General features: G+C 45.0%; 1 protein-coding gene across 1 annotated transcript in view; it reads left to right on the plus strand.

Annotated features, from left to right (window-relative positions):
• The window catches only part of PRKAR1A (protein kinase cAMP-dependent type I regulatory subunit alpha), a 1,144,729-nt gene that overhangs the window by 752,438 nt on the left and 375,527 nt on the right, over positions 1-16,764 (plus strand). Inside the window, exon 9 of the mRNA XM_044085123.1 lies at positions 13,487-13,508. Within this exon, the coding sequence (XP_043941058.1) occupies positions 13,487-13,508 (22 nt within the window). The remainder of the gene's footprint in view (positions 1-13,486; positions 13,509-16,764) is intronic.

Consider the following 16,764-nt stretch of genomic DNA (forward strand, 5'->3'; position numbering starts at 1 on the left):
AAGAATTACAGAAATTATTGCATTCAGCAGAACAGGTTGGAAAGCATACTTTGCAATGTGGTTTTGATTCCTTGGAGGCCTCTTGCAGGGCTGCAGTTACTGGATCTGTGATTAGAAGGCATGCCTGGCTCAAGGAGCAAAATCTGCCTGATCATGTTAAGGCTAAATTGTTGGATGCCCCCTTGCAGCATGATACTCTGATGTCCTTCAAGGATGCATCTGCAGTCATAACATATGGGTTGTCCTGCCTCAGGCAGCCTTTCGGTCGGCCGGATTCCAAAGTCTGGGTCTGGCCTCGGCTGATGTCGCACTTGCTCCGACGTCAGAACGTCTGGGGTATAAAAGCATCAGCCGACGCCATCTTCCACAGTCTTTCTTGCGCGGTGCCCGGCAGAAGCAGTTCAAGTGCGGTCGGCCAGCTCCTTTGATTCAGCTACAAGACTTGAAAAGGTAAGTACCCGTTGGGACTCTCTCTTGCCTCAGCCGATGTCAGATAAAGTAAATAATTGTTTAACTTGTGGGAAACAAATACCTCGTAAGGATTTCCACTCTTACTGTCTACCTTGCTTAGGCCCAGACCACGACGTCTCAGCCTGCTCTGCCTGTGCTTCCTTCAACCGGCCTAACGCTTAGGCATCGGGTCGTGAGTTTGCAGAGGAATATTTTGGGGCTAACTTTGCATATATAATACGGCGGAGACTCGACTTCCATGTAGTTAAAAGCGGAAGGACAAGGACCGACCCATGCCACGGTTTCGGCTGAAACCTCGGTCAGGCCTACGAGTGTCTCGTTTCGGCTGAAACAGAGTCCTCGCTGCTTCCTGTTACCGGTTACAACCGACCACCTCGGCCTCGGAGGCTCCGGCAGTCGGTTATTGAACTACCTACGAGCGGTGTCCAGGACATGTCCGACACCATTCCTTTAGACAAGTCCACCCTGCACGTGGTGCAGCCAGACCCCTGCATCCATGTCCATTAAGGCCTTCTCTAGGGCTAAAGCTGCCAAACTTGCAAAAGCTTTGCCCCCCAAGTCCACCTCTCAGAGGCCTTCTACCAGCACTCAAATTCTCAGCTTAGCAGAGGACCTTATCTCCTTAGAGGTTCTCAACCTCACCGGACAGGGCTCTCTTCCACCTCCAGATAAAAGGCCCAGGGTTGAGCCCTCTGACCCCCACTCTTCAGATGAGTCTACAGATGAATCTGTGTTGTCAGAGCACCAGCAGGAGGCTTATTCGCCTCACGAGGATTCTGATGCTGAAGAATCTATTCCTTCGGCCTCCCCTCCTGAAGAGTTTTCTTTTGGTGAGACACTGCATTCCATGAGAGAGCATTTCCAATGGCAGGGCCAGGAATTTTCTGATTCCAGAAAACGATTAAGGACCTTTTTACATTTACCTCAGCATAGGCCTTTGGCTATACCTCCTGTTTTGAATGTTGTTGATGATGTGTACTCTGATGCTAGTACAGCCCCTGATTCTCTCCCTCGCTCCTGCCAAACCTGATAGGTACTACAGGGTTCCGGATTCTCACTTTCACCTGTACAAGGCCCACACTGCAGACCCAGAAACCATTTCACAGGGCCCTAAAGTGGTTGCAGCTGCCACTGCTAAAAATCCTTTACCTTCTGAAAGGGAATCTAGAGCTTTAGAGCGATGGGGAAAGAAAGTTTATACTTCTGCAACTCTTTCTATGAGGGCATTAAATTGTCAATTCCATATGATTCAGTACCAAGAGTATTTGTTAGATGAATTGTATAAGAAACATTCCTCCTCTGAGACCCTTGACCGTAAATCTCTTCAGGATCTGGTACACAACTCACAGCAGGTTAGCAACCATTTTCTGCAATGTGGCTATGATGCACTGGAAGCTTCAGGTAGGTCAGCAATAACAGGGGCAGTTATACGGAGGCATGCCTGGTTGAAGGAACAAGCTCTACCGGACCATGTTAAAGCTAAGCTCCTGGATGCTCCAATGGAAAAACAAAAATTATTTGGTTCCACAGCCCAGGAGGTCTTAAAGAAGTTTGAAGAAAAGGCAAAATCTGTGCAAACAGTCAAGGATTTTCTGCAGGTGCAACCACCGAGATTCAGCAGAAACTGGCCTACTAAGAATTGGTCCTTTCCAGATTCAGACAGATCACAGAGAGGCAGGAACAGACGTACCAGAGGTAGGGGGCAAGCTAGAGGCCACTACAGAGGTAGTCAGTGGCAGCCACCCAACCAGAGAGGTAGTGCAGCTACAGCAACTACAACTGCTACACCAGGACAAACACAATGACTTACTTCTGACTCAGGGCTCAATTAGAAGCACCATTGGGCGGAAAGCTTTCTTTATTTTCAGAAAATTGGCATTACATTACAAGGGACTCATGGACACTGCAAATAATAGACAAAGGACACAGGTTCCATTTCCACACATTGCCAAAAAGACAAGGAATGCCAGACCTGCCACCAAATCAGAGGGCGGAGGCTTTGAAGCACATCTCCAAATTACTACAAATGAAAGCCATAGAAAAGGTTCCTCTCTCAGAACAAGGCCAATGTTTTTATTCAAGGCTATTCCTTGTTCCAAGAAAAGAAAATCAATGGGGGCCTATTCTCGATCTGTCCGCACTGAACACTTACCTCATTGTGCCGAAATTCAAGATGCTGACCCTACAGCAACTTCTTCCCATGCTGGGCAAGGAGTCTTGGCTGGTGACTCTAGATCTCAAGGAGGCATACCTGCATGTCCCCATTTGACAAAGTTGCAGAAGACACCTCAGATTTCTTGCAGGATCAGAGCATTATCAATTCTCAGCATTGCCCTTTGGCTTATCTACTGCGCCCAGAGTGTTCACGAAATACCTGGCATCAGTAATTGCACACTGCAGACTTCAAGGGATTCAAATCTACCCATATCTGGATGACTGCCTGATACAAGCGGACAGCAAGACAAAATTGGTAAAGGACTTGGACTATGCCATCCAGCTACTACAAGCCTTGGGATACACAGTCAACATCCAAAAATCAAGACTGGTGCCATCTCAAAGGATAACCTTTTTGGGTGCAGATCTGGATACAACCACCCAAATGGCCTTTCTCACAGAAGAAAAGCAGAAACAACTTCCAGATTACTTCAAGAATCTGATAAGACAAACTCAGCTAACCGCAAGGAAAATCCTGCAGGCCCTGGGTTTCATGGCATCCTGCATAATACTAATCCCACAAGCCAGGCTACATATGAGAAGATTGCAATGGTACCTAAGGAGTGTATGGACTCAGCACAGCCACAGCTTAGAAACTCTGATTCCAATCATACCTTGCCTTCAGAAGGAATTCCTGTGGTGGGCTCTAGCCTGCCAGACCAACCGAGGGTTGCCTTTCTTCAAACCAAAAGCAAACCAAACCATCACCACAGACGCTTCAGACCGAGGTTGGGGAGCACACATGGAGGACAAATGTATCCAAGGCCTATGGTCTCAAGGGCAGATGCAAATGCACATAAACCAAAAAGAAATGCTGGCAGTGATGCATGCAATCGAGGCTTTCAAACCTTTCCTTCAACAAAGCCACCTGCTAATAAGGACAGACAACACCACAGTTATGTGGTACATAAACAAGCAAGGAGGCACGCATTCCTACCCTCTATGTAGACTGGCTATGAATCTATGGGATCTTTGTTTGAAACAAAATATACAACTACAGGCCCAGTTCGTGCCAGGGAAAGACAATACTCTGGCAGACAGCTTAAGCAGAACTACCATGGATGCACACGAATGGATGCTGCACCCAGACATCATCTTACTCATAACACAGGCAAGGGAAGGCCGAGATAGATCTGTTAGCCTCACCCCACAATCATCAACTGAAAATTTTTGCACAAGGACATACCATCCACAAGCATGGAAGGTGGACTCTCTCATTCAGCTGGAAAACCCGAAAAGTCTATGCTTTCCCACCAATCCCATTAATGTCCAAGGTTTTACTGAAGATCAGGGCAGAACAACCAAAAGTGATTCTGATAGCTCCAGACTGGCCAAGGCAGCATTGGTACCCACTGTTGAAGAGCTTATCACAGGCTAAACCGTGGCCTCTCCCATTATGGCCTCTTCTTCTGACGCAGAACAATTACAAGATCCTGCATCCCAACCTAAAGACCTTGCAGCTGACTGCCTGGTGAATACCATGACTCCTTCCCAGGACAGCTTATCCCAGAGGGTAAAGGACATTATTATGGAAGCTCGCCGCCCTTCCACAAGGAAGGCATACTCAGCAAAATGGAAAAGATTTCTCAGTTGGAACACAACAAAAGGCCTTGATGTAACAGTGATGAACATGGCACATATACTGGAATACTTAGCAGAATTGTTCCACGATGGCCTGTCTTATTCTTCCATTAAAATACATGCCTCAGCAATTTCAGCAGAATACAGTGTAAATCCTCCTGTCTTTTCGCATCCCCTCTTAAGACAATTTCTCAGAGGAATCAAAAACATCAATCCTCCAAGGAGACCACCTTTACCTACTTGGGACCTTAACTTTGTGCTGGAAAAACTAACACTTCCTCCATTTGAACCAGCAGCATCGGCAGATCCACAGTTTCTATCCTGGAAAACTGCATTCCTTATGGCCATAGCTTCAGCAAGAAGAGTATCTGAGTTACAAGCTTTAATGGCAGTGCAGCCATTTCTTATTTTTCATCAGGACAGAGTCTCATTAAGAACCAACCCAACCTTATGCCAAAGGTGGTATCTAGAGTATCCTTGAACCAAGCAATTCATTTGCCTACTTTCTTCCCAAATCCACAAAATAAAGGGGAGAAACTTCTGCACACTCTGGATATCCATAGACAATTACGCTACTACTTGGACAGAACTAAAAGTTACAGAAAGACTGACCAACTGTTTGTAGCATATGCTGCTGGGACACAAGGAAAAGCAATTTCCAAACAGACAATCTCAAAATGGATAGGAAATTGCATTCGCTTTTGCTACTTCTTTCATGGAAAGACTGTTCCTGTGAATATTAGGCCTCATTCCACGAGAGCCACAGCCACCACTACAGCCTTCCTAAGAGGGTGGCTACCAAGGACATTTTAGAAGCTGCTACCTGGAGCTCCGTGCATACTTTTGCCAAGCATTACAATTTACCCTTATACTCCAGATCCAGGGCAGGCTTTGCTACTGCAGTCCTGCAGGGTCTCTTAACTACACCATCATTTTCTTAGTACCTCCACCCCCAGATTGGCTATGGTATTCTACCCATATGTTATGACTGCAGATGCATCCTTGAAGGATATAGTACAGTTTTGTACCTACCATAAATGTAGATGTCCGATAGGTATGCATCTGCAGTCATTCCCTCCTCCTTCCCCTCTGTGGTATTCCTAGGGTGCTTACCCCTCTATTAGCTAGCTGGGGGAATTTGTTATGGTGTATTTGTTTGTATTAATATATTTATATATATATATGTGTATATTTTTGCAAGTTTTTGGCATTTTCTCCATATTTAGCCTTCTTAGAGGGCACCTGGCATCTGGGGCAAGAAAAACTGAGGAAGATGGCGTCGGCTGATGCTTTTATACCCCAGACGTTCTGACGTCGGAGCAAGTGCGACATCAGCCGAGGCCAGACCCAGACTTTGGAATCCGGCCGACCGAAGGGCTGCCCTGAAGCAGGACAACCCATATGTTATGACTGCAGATGCATACCTATCGGACATCTACATTTATGGTAGGTACAAAACTGTACTTTTGGTAATAAGGCAGAAGAGGTATTAAAGAAAATGGAAGACAAAGCTAAATCTATGCAAACTGTAAAAGATTTCTTGCAAGTGCAGCCACCCAGGTTCAGTAGGCACTGGCCTACTAAACATTGCTCCTTTTCTGTGTCCAACAGAGCCGTTCAAGGCAAATCCAGGCGCTCAAAAGGCTCCAGATGCCAATCACAGGGATCTTACAGGTCAAAGCAATGGGATGCCTCCACCTCCAAATGTGGAGGAAACAAAGCACAACCCTACAGTAAGCAGTCTCAATGACTTCCCTCTACCTTCCCCAAGCACTTATCTTTTGGCAGCCCCCTTGTGGGGGGAACTATCACTTCATGCTCAAAATTGGCAGTTAATTACCCAGGACAAGTGGGTTTTAAACATAAGTATTCCAGGGGTACAGATTTAATTTCCATACTTTACCAATTCCAAACGGTTGGCCAGATCTGCCACAAAATCAGTGGGCAAAGGCTCAGAAACAAGTTATGTCCCTCATGGGTATGGGGGGGCTATTCAACCAGTACCAGAAAAGGAAAAAGGACAAGGTTTTTATTCAAGACTTTTCCTGGTACCTGGAAAAGACCATGCCTGGCGTCCAATACTGGACTTATCGATTATGAACACATTCCTAGACATTCCAAAATTCAAAATGCTGACTTTACAACAGCTACTGCCTATGCTGGGCAGGAGCACTTGGTTAGTGACTCTAGACTTAAAAGAGGCATACCTGCATATCCCAGTAAGGGAATCATGCAGAAGATATCTCTGCTTCAAGGCAAGTTTTCTGCATTACCAATTCTCTGCACTACCCTTTGGCTTATCTACTGCGCCCAGGGTCTTTACAAAGTGCCTGACACCAGTAATTGCATTCTGCAGACAAAGAAGCATACAAATTTATCCTTATCTGGACGACTATCTCATTCAAGCAGAGGACAAGGACACTCTTCTTCAACATCTGGCATTTGTGAAAAGGCTTCTAACATGCCTAGGGTACACAATAAACGAAAAGAAATCCCAGTTGGTACCCTCTCAAATTACATTCCTGGGTGCAAGCTTGAATACAACTGCCCAGATGGCTTACCTTACGCCAGACAAACAAAGACAACTGACAACATACTTCAAACAAATGACAGTAAAAACCCAGTTATCTACAAGACAAATTCTGCAGGCTTTGGGGTTCATGGCATCCTGCATTCTACTAATTCCATTTGCGAGACTGCATATGAGGAAACTACAGTGGTACCTAACAAGTTTATGAAGTCAACATTGTCACAGTCTGGAAACAATGATTCCTCTCATTCCCTGCCTACAACAGGAGCTTCTTTGGTGGGCTGAGACATGTCACCAAAACAAGGGACTGTCATTCATTCTACCCCCGCCACCCTAACTACAGACGCATCAGACTATGCTTGGGGGACCCACCTGACGGGGAGATGCATTCATGGCAAATGGAGCCCAAAAGAAATGCATCTGCATATCAACCAGAAAGAGATGCTAGCTGATCAGAATGCTCTGACAGCCTTCAAGGACTTACTTCATCCAGGACAACTACTGATAAAGACTGACAACACCATGGTTATGCGGTACATAAGCGGGGGGGGGGGTACACATTCCTACCCCTTTGCAGACTAGCCATGGCATTGTGGAACACAGCTTTGACTTACCAAATACATCTTCAAGCTCAATTCCTGCCAGGAAAACAAAATACTCTGGCAGACGACCTAAGCGGAAATCTTATGGACCCGCACGAATGGAAACTGGATCCACAAATCTTCAGCATGTTAACACAGAAATGGGGAAGGCCAGACATTGATCTATTTGCCTCTCCCCAAAATTATCAGCTGGACAAATTCTGCACAAGAACTTATCACAGAAAAGCATGGAAAGTGGATGCCCTATCCCTCAGTTGGAAAAACCTATCAGTCTATGCCTTTCCCCCTCTGCCTCTTCTCTCCAAGGTCTTACTAAAAGTCAGACAGGAAAAAACAAAAATTATCCTAGTTGCTCTGGACTGGCCTCGCCAGCACTGGTACCCAATTCTAAGGAGTATGTCTCAACTTCCTCCTTGGTACTTGCCTCAGATACCTCATCTACTGTCTCAGCAGAACAATCAAATTCTGCACACTCATCTCCAAACTCTGAACCTTGCAGCATGGCTGATCATTTAATTATTCAAACAACTCCTCTCAGTAAATCTGTGATGGATGTCATTTTGGAAACCAGAAGGCCTAGTACTAGAAAATCTTATGCTGATAAATGGAAGAGATTCTGTGCTTGGAACCAAGCACAAGGAACGGACACAGCAAAGCCCAATATTCCCCACATTTAACGATATTTGACTGAGATGCTTGACAAGGGCTTATCTTTTTCTTCAATAAAAATACATGTCTCTGCCATCTCGGCTCATTACAACACAGAGCCTCCCCTCTTTTCTCATCCTGTGCTTAAACAGTATCTTAGAGGGGCCAAAAATCTAAGGCCTCCCAGATCATCACCAACTCCTGCATGGGACCTCAACTTTTTGCTGGAAAAACTCACCCTGTCTCCTTTTGAACCAGCAGCTACTGCAGATAAAAAAATTCTATCTTGGAAAACACCTTTCCTCTTGGCAGTCACTTTAACAAGAAGGGTTTCAGAACTACAGGCTCTCATGGCTGTGGAGCCTTTTATTACATTTTACCCGGACAGGGTGTCCCTCAGGACCAATCCTTCTTTTATGCCCAAGGTGGTGTTCAGTGTGGCTCTTAACCAGACAATTCACCTGCCAACATTTTACCCAAATCCGCAGAACAAGAGGGAGTGGATTCTGTATTCATTGGATGTACACAGACAGGTAAGATCCTACTTAAATAGGACCAAATCACTAAGGAAGTCTGAGCAACTACTGGTAGCATTTGCTGCAGGGTCAGAGGGGAAGGCTATATCAAAGCAGACTATTTCTAAGTGGATAAGCCACTGCATTCATTTCTGCTACTTGCACCATGGTAAACCTGTGCCCAAGGGGATCAGGTCACATTCCACCAGGGCTGCCTCTACCTCAGCAGCTTTTCTCAGAGGAGTTCCAACCAAAGACATTCTAGAGTGCTACTTGGAGCTCTGTTCATACCTTCACAAAGCATTATCATTTGCCTCTCTTCTCCAAATCCAGGGCAGGCTTTGCCACTGCAGTTCTGCAGGGCCTTATAGCCACTCCTAATGCTATTTAGTTCCATCCTCCCATCCATAGCTTTGGGATTCTACCCAAGTGTAATGACTGCAGCAGTGAAACACAAAGAACATAGTATAGTTGTGTACACTTGCCATAAGTGTAGATGTTCGAGTGTATTCACTGTTGCAGTCCGGGTTACCCGTCCGTCATCCCCCTTTTATATAACTTTTCTTTCCTTCACTATATACTAAAGCCTTTGTGGTGTATTTGCTTTTAGATGAAGGTAAAGTTTATGTTGCTAAAAGTGCGTTTACATATATTTCTGTTTATTTATATATATATATTTTTTTTTTTGCTCCCCATTTGGGGGACACCTGACATCTGGGGCAAGAAAAACTGAATAAAATGGCGTCTGCTGCATGTTTTATACCCCTGACGACCTGACGTCATGGGAGACGGCAACTGACGCAACTTTGTTATTCAGGCTGACTGAGGGCAACCTGCCAGCAGATTACCCAAATGTAATGACTGCAACAGTGAATACACTCAAAAATCTACATTTATGGTAAGCGTACACAACTGTACTTTTTTGTGACTGCCACCACTGCTAGAATAAGCTCAGAACTTCAAGCTTTAATGCAGAGAATCCCTTGGTTTTCCACCAGTGTCACAATCTGTCCTTTATGCCAAAGGTGGTCATTGTTATCCCTTAAGCAAGCTATTCATTTACCAGTATTTTTTCATGATCATCAAAACAAGATGAAAACAACCCTCTGATGATCTTCATATTTCACTGCTGCAGTATTAACCATTGGGTTATCCATGCTATGGTAGCCCTCAGTCGGTCCGAATACCAGAGTCAAGGTTTTGTGCATTGGCTGCTGTCGCTTGCTGGGTGATGTCAGGTCGTTCGAGCTATAAAGGAGAGTAGGCGACACCATTACCTCAGTCTTTCTTGCAGTGGAGCCCTTAGCAGAAGCAATTGGCAACAGTGCCAGTTAGCGGTTCCCAGATTTAACTTCAGCCAAAAACGTCTAAAGCTAAGTACCCCATTGGGGATCCTTCCTTTTTCTTGCAATAACCGATGTCCGAAAAAGTCAATAATTGCTTCGATTCAAGAAAGCAAATACCACACCGAGACTTCCATTCTTACTATGTCGCTTGCTTAGGCCCAGGTCACGACATACCCCACTGTCTGTTCTGTGCCCACTTGAATGCTAGAACTATTCATTGTACAGCTTTGTTTGCAACCAGTTATTTGCGTCTTCTGTCTCCGAATACCGATATGGCATCCTTCAGTCAGCAAACGGCAGATTTTCCAAAAAAAACCATAAAGTTTAGGATAGAGACAAACCGCATAAGGCCAAGCCTTCCGATGACACCACCGCTAAACGGGTCGTCAGTTCTTCGGAATTCAGTGAGGCACTTTTGCAGCCCCTGATGCCTGACTCACTTTGCAGGCCTCTACTGAGACCCTTTAATGGTCCTGTATGCCGCAGATGTCTACATCATCTAATGAGCCTTCGGCTGTCTCTGCCTCAATTGGGTCCAGAGCCGCTAAGCAGGCACCGGCTTCTGAGGACACTGCTTGCACTTTGGATTTCATTTCAAGGACTTCGGCCTCTCTTCCGATTAACACACCAACAGCGCAGAGGGATACACTTCAGGCCAGACTTAGAGCTAATCCTAGGAAAACAGCAAAAAGTCTCCATTCCACTACTACTACTCCTCCTCAAACTAGCATGCTAAAATGGCTGAGGATCTCTCATCACTTTCATACGGGGTAATTCAGCCACTCCAGCCAAAAGGAGAAGGGAATCCTCCCCAGACATCCATTCAGATTTAGATTCCGAGGGATCTGACTCCTCTGTTTTTGAAGAGGAAAATCCTTTTCTGCCTATAAAGACTCCGATGCAGAAGAATCAATTCCTTCTGCATCACCTCCAGAGAACTTTTCCTGTAGGGAGACCCTCCACACCCTCAGGGAGCACTTCCAATGGGAATCAACGGATTTTCATGAATCCAAGAAAAGCCTAAGATGTTCTTCGTGTTTCAGTGTTGCAGTCATCACACTTGGGGTATCCTGCCAGGATTAGCCCTCAGTCGGCCCGAATACCAGAGGCTTAGTATTTCTGCATCGGTTGCTGTCGCTTCAGGACTGACATCAGGTCATTGGTGGTATAAAAACAGGCAGCCGACGCCATTACCCCAGTCTTTCTTGCTGAGGAGCCCGAAGCAGAAGCAGTTTGCATGAGTGCCGATCGGCCGCTACCTGAATTGCCGTTTCCGAAGTTGAACTTGAAGTATTCTAAAGCTAAGTACCCCGTTGGGGATCCTTTTTTCGTGCTCTAACCGATGTCAGAAAAAGCTAACAATTGTCTCGCCTGTGGAAAGTAAATACCACACCGAGATTTCCATTCATGTTCTTTGTGTTTCACTTGCAGTCATTACATTTGGGTAATCTGCAGGCAGGTTGCCCTCGTTCGGCTTGATTAACAAAGTCTTGGGTCCTGCTTTGGTTGCTGTCCCTTCTTCCATGACGTCAGGTCATCAGGGGTATAAAACATGCAGCCGACGCCATTTTAATCAGTCTTTCTTGCCACATGGTGCCCGAAGCAGAAGCAGTTCGCAAGTGCCGGTCGGCCGACTCCTGAAATTTTCATTTTCGAGTTTCAGAACCGAAGTCTTCAAACTAAAGCTAAGTACCCCGTTGGGGAAACTTTTTCTTGCTCCTTACCGATGTCAGTAAAAGTTAATAATTGCATTACTTGTGGGAAGCAAATATCTCATAAGGATTTTCATTTGTACTGTATTCCTTGCCTAGGCCCTGATCACAATGTGCCTTGCTGTCGTTTTTGTGCTAAATTTAACCAACGCACTATTAAGTGTCTGTATATTTTTGCTTCTAAATATTTTGGCTCAAGATTTAACTATCCTGAAATGTCATCTGTTAGCAATCTGACTACCAGAGTTCACAAAAAATGCAAGGAAAAAGACAGAGACAAACCGTCGAGGTCCAAAACCGACAACAAAGCTTCTCATAAGCCAGTCGCCGGTACTCAGTGAGGCGCTTTCGCAGCCCCTGATACCCGTTACTTTTGAGTCGCAGGCCTCTACTGAGACCCATTCGGAGTTCGGTATGCCACGAGATTCGCAAAGTATTGAACCCTCGGACATCTCTCCCTTGGATGGGTCTGGACCTGCTGAGCAGGCACCGGCTTCTGAGGGTGTTTTCAGTCCTCAGCATTTTTATATTAAACCAACGCCATCAACAAAAACAAGGTCAAAAACAACTTCTATGTCTAGAAAACCGATGCATGAGCCACGTGCTCAGGCCCCTATGCCTAGAAAACAAATGATCAAAATGGCTGAGGATTTAATTACCTTGATCAGGGGTTCCCAACCCCCACCCCCTGCTAAGAAGCCTAGGCAAGGCACTGATTATGAATCTTCAGATCACGTTTCCATTTCTTCTGATTCCTCTTCTGATCAGGAATTTTCTATCCCACCTTATGAGGATTCTGATGCAGAGAAATCCATCCCATCTGCATCTGCTCCTGAGGATCTCTCTTTTGGAGAGACTTTGCATACTTTTAAGGGAACATTCTCACTGGGAGAGTCAGGACTTCTCTGAATCAAAAAAGAGTCTTGGCGATTTCCTTCTTCCTCAGCATAGGCCTTTGGCAATACCTCCTGTTTTAGACATTGTTGATGATGCGTTCTCGGAATCAAGCATGGCTCCTGATTCCCTGCCTCCGACTCCTAGTAAACCAGACAAATAGTACATGGTTCCTGACTCCCACAAATTTCTTTTAAAAAATCCTGCTGCTGATCCTGAGACTATTTCTCAGGGTCCCAAGGGTGTAAAGGCTTTTACAGCCAAAAATCCTACCCCTTCGGGCGCTGGATAGATGGGGTAAGAAAGTTTATACGTCTGCAACCTTGGCAGTCAGGGCTTTAAACTGCCAATTTCATATGCTTAAATATCAACAGCATGTTATGGGATTACTGAAACAGAAAATGATGTTGATTTCTGATTGTGTGGAAAATAGAGTTACAGGATTTATTGCATTCAGCAGAACAGGTTGGAAAGCATACTTTGCAATGTGGTTTTGATTCCTTGGAGGCCTCTTGTAGGGCCGCCTTTACTGAATCTGTGATAAGAGGGCATGCCTGGCTCAAGGAGCAAAATCTGCCTGATCATGTTAAAGCTAAATTGTTGGATGCCCCTTTGCAGCATGATACTCTGTTTGGTAATAAGGCATAGAGGTATTAAAGAAAATGGAAGACAAAGCTAAATCTATGCAAGCTGTAAAAGATTTCTTGCAAGTGCAGCCACCCAGGTTCGGTAGGCACTGGCCTACTAAAAATTGGTCCTTTCCTGTGTCCAGCAGAGCCAGTCAGGGCAAACCCAGGTGCTCAAAAGGCTCCATATATCAATCACAGGGATCTTACAGGTCAAAACAATGGGGTGCCTCCACCTCCAAATCTGGAGGTGGTAAAGCAGAACCCTACAGTAAGCAGTCTCAATGACTTCCCTCTACCATCTCCAAGCACTTATCTTTTGGCAGCCCCCTTGGGGGGAAAACTAGCACTTCATACGCAGAATTGGCAGTTAATAACCCCCAGGACAAGTGAGTATTAAACATAGTATCCCAGGGGTAAAGATTTCATTTCCATACTTTGCCAATTCCAAACAGATGGCCGGATCTGCCACAAAACCAGTGGGCAGAGGCCCAGAAACAAGTCATGTCCCTCATGGATATGGGGGCTATTCAACCTGTGCCAGAAAAGGAAAAAGGACAACGATTTTATTCAAGACTGTTCCTGGTACCCAGAAAAGACCATTCATGGCGTCCAATACTGGACCTATCGATTCTGAACGTTCCTGGACATTCCAAAATTCAAAATGTTGACTTTACAACAGCTACTGCCTATGCTAGGCAAGAATGTTTGGTTAGTAACTCTAGACTTGAAGCATACCTGCATATCTCAATAAGGGAATCTTGCAGAAGATACCTCCACTTCAAAGCAGGTTTTTTGCATTACCAATTCTCCGCACTGCCCTTTGGCTTATCTACTGTGCCCAGGGTCTTTACAAAGTGCCTGGCACCAGTAATTGCATTCTGCAGACAAACATTCAAATTTATCCCTATCTGGATGATTGTCTCATTCAGGCAGAGGACAAGGACACTCTTCTTCAACATCTGGCATTTGTACAAAGGCTTCTGTCATGCCTAGGGTACACCATAAATGAAAAGAAATCACAACTGGTACCCTCTCAAATAATTTCATTCCTGGGTGCAAGCTTGAATACAACTGCCCAGATGGTTTACCTCACGCCAGACAAACAAATACAATTGACACCGTACTTCAAACAAATGGCAACAAAACCCAGTTATCTGCAAGACAAATTCTGCAGGCTTTGGGGTTCATGGCATCCTGCATTCTACTAATTCCATATGCGAGACTGCATATGAGGAGACTTCAGTGGTACCTAAAAGGTTTATGGAGTCAACATTGTCACAGCTTGGAAACAATGATTCCTTTCATTCCCTGCCTACAACAGGAGTTTCTTTGGTGGGCAAAGACATGTCACCAAAACAAGGGACTGTCATTCACTCTACCCCCTGCCACCCAAACCCTAACTACAGACTCATCAGACTATGCTTGGGGGGCCCACCTGGCAGGGAGATGCATTCAGGGCAAATGGAGCCCAAACCAAATGCATCTGCATATCAAACAGAAAGAAATGCTAGCTGTTCGGAATGCTCTGACAGCCTTCAAGGACTTACTTCATCCAGGACAACTACTGATAAAGACGGACAACACCACAGTTATGTGGTACATAAACAAGCAGGGGGTAGCCATTCCTACCCCCTTTGCAGACTAGCAATGGCCTTGTGGAACACAGCCTTGACTTAACAAATACATCTTCAAGCTCAGTTCCTGCCAGGAAAACAAAATACTCTGGCAGACGATCTAAGCAGAAATCTTATGGACCCGCACAAATGGAAACTGAATCCAGAAATCTTCAGCATTCTAACACATAAATGGGAAAGCCCAGACATAGATCTATTTGCCTCTCCCCAAAACTATCAGTTGGACAAATTCTGCACAAGAACTTATCACAAAAAAGCATGGAAAGTGGATGCTCTATCCTTCAGCTGGAAAAACCTATCAGTCTGTGCCTTTCCCCCTCTGCCTCTACTCTCCAAGGTCTTACTAAAAGTCAGACAGGAAAAACCAAAAATGATTAATTGCTCCGGACTGGCCTCGCCAACACTGGTACCCTCTTCTAAGGAATATGTTGCACCTTCCTCTGTGGTACTTGCCTCAAACACCTCATCTACTGTCTCAGCAGAACTATCAAATTCTGCACACTCACCTCCAAACTCCGAATCTTGCAGCATGGCTAATCAATTGATTATTTAAACCACACCTCTCAGTAAACCTGTGATGGATGTCATTTTGGAAGCCAGAAGGCCTAGTACTAGAAAATCTTATGCTGATAAAGGGAAGAGATTCTGTGCTTGGAACCAAGCACAAGGAATAGACACAGCAAGGCCCAATATTCCTCAAATTTTACAATACTTAACTGAGATACTTGACAAGGGCCTATCTTTTTCTTCAATAAAAATCCATACGTCTGCCATCTCGGCTCATTACAGCACAGAGCCTCCCCTCTTTTCTCATCCACTGCTAAAACAGCATCTCAGAGGGGCCAAAAAATTAAGGCCTCCCCGGAGAGCACCTACTCCTGCATGGGACCTCAATTTTGTGCTGGAAAAACTCACCCTGCCTCCTTTTGAACCAGCAGCTACTGCGGATATAAAATTTCTATCTTGGAAGACAGTTTTTCTTTTGGTGGTTACCTCAGCTAGAAGGGTTTTGGAACTACAGGCTCTCATGGCAGTGGAGCCTTTCATTACATTCTACCCAGACAGGGTGGCCCTCAGGATCAACCCTTCCTTTATGCCTAAGATGGTATTCAGTGTGGCTCTTAACCAGACCATTCACCTGCCAACTTTTTCCGCAGAACAAGGGGGAACGGATTCTGCATTCATTGGATGTGCACAGACAGCTAAGATTCTACTTAAACAGGACAAAATCTCTAAGAAAGTCTGAGCAACTACTGGTAGCATTTGCTGCAAGATCAGAGGGGAAAGCTATATCAAAGCAGACTATTTCTAAATGGATAAGCCACTGCATTTGTTTCTGCTATTTGCACCATGGTAAACCTGTGCCCAAGGAGATCAGATCCCATTCCACCAGGGCTGCCTCTACTTCAGCAGCTTTTCTCAGAGGGGTCCCAACCAAAGACATTCTAGAAGCTACAACTTGGAGTTCTGTTAATACATTCACAAAGCATTATCATTTACCTCTCTTCTCAAAATCTAGGGCAGGCTTTGACACTGCAGTCCTGCAGGGCCTTATAGCTGCTCCTAATGCCGTTTAGTTCCATCCTCCCATCCATAGCTTTGGGATTCTACCCAAATGTAATGACTGTAACAGTGAAACACGAAGAACATAGTACAGTTGTGTACACTTACCATAAATATGTAGATGTTCGTGTATTCACTGTTGCAGTCCAGGTTACCCACCCGCCATCCCCCATTCTATACCTTTTCTTTCCTTCACTATATTCAAAAGCTTTTGTGGTGTATTTGCTTTTAGTTGAAGGTAAATTTTATGTTTCTAAAGTGCATTTATATATTTGCAGTTTATTTATATATATGTTTTGCTCCCCATTTGGGGGGGCACCTGACATCTGGGGCAAGAAAAACGGATTTAAAATGTCGTTAGCTGCATGTTTTATACCCCTGACGACCTGACGTCATGGAAGAGGAGACAGCAACCAACGCAGGAC

The sequence above is a fragment of the Protopterus annectens genome, chromosome 10.part0 (assembly GCF_019279795.1).
Source record: "Protopterus annectens isolate FY-2018-M chromosome 10.part0, PAN1.0, whole genome shotgun sequence".
In the NCBI taxonomy this organism is placed as follows: Eukaryota; Metazoa; Chordata; order Ceratodontiformes; family Protopteridae; genus Protopterus; species Protopterus annectens.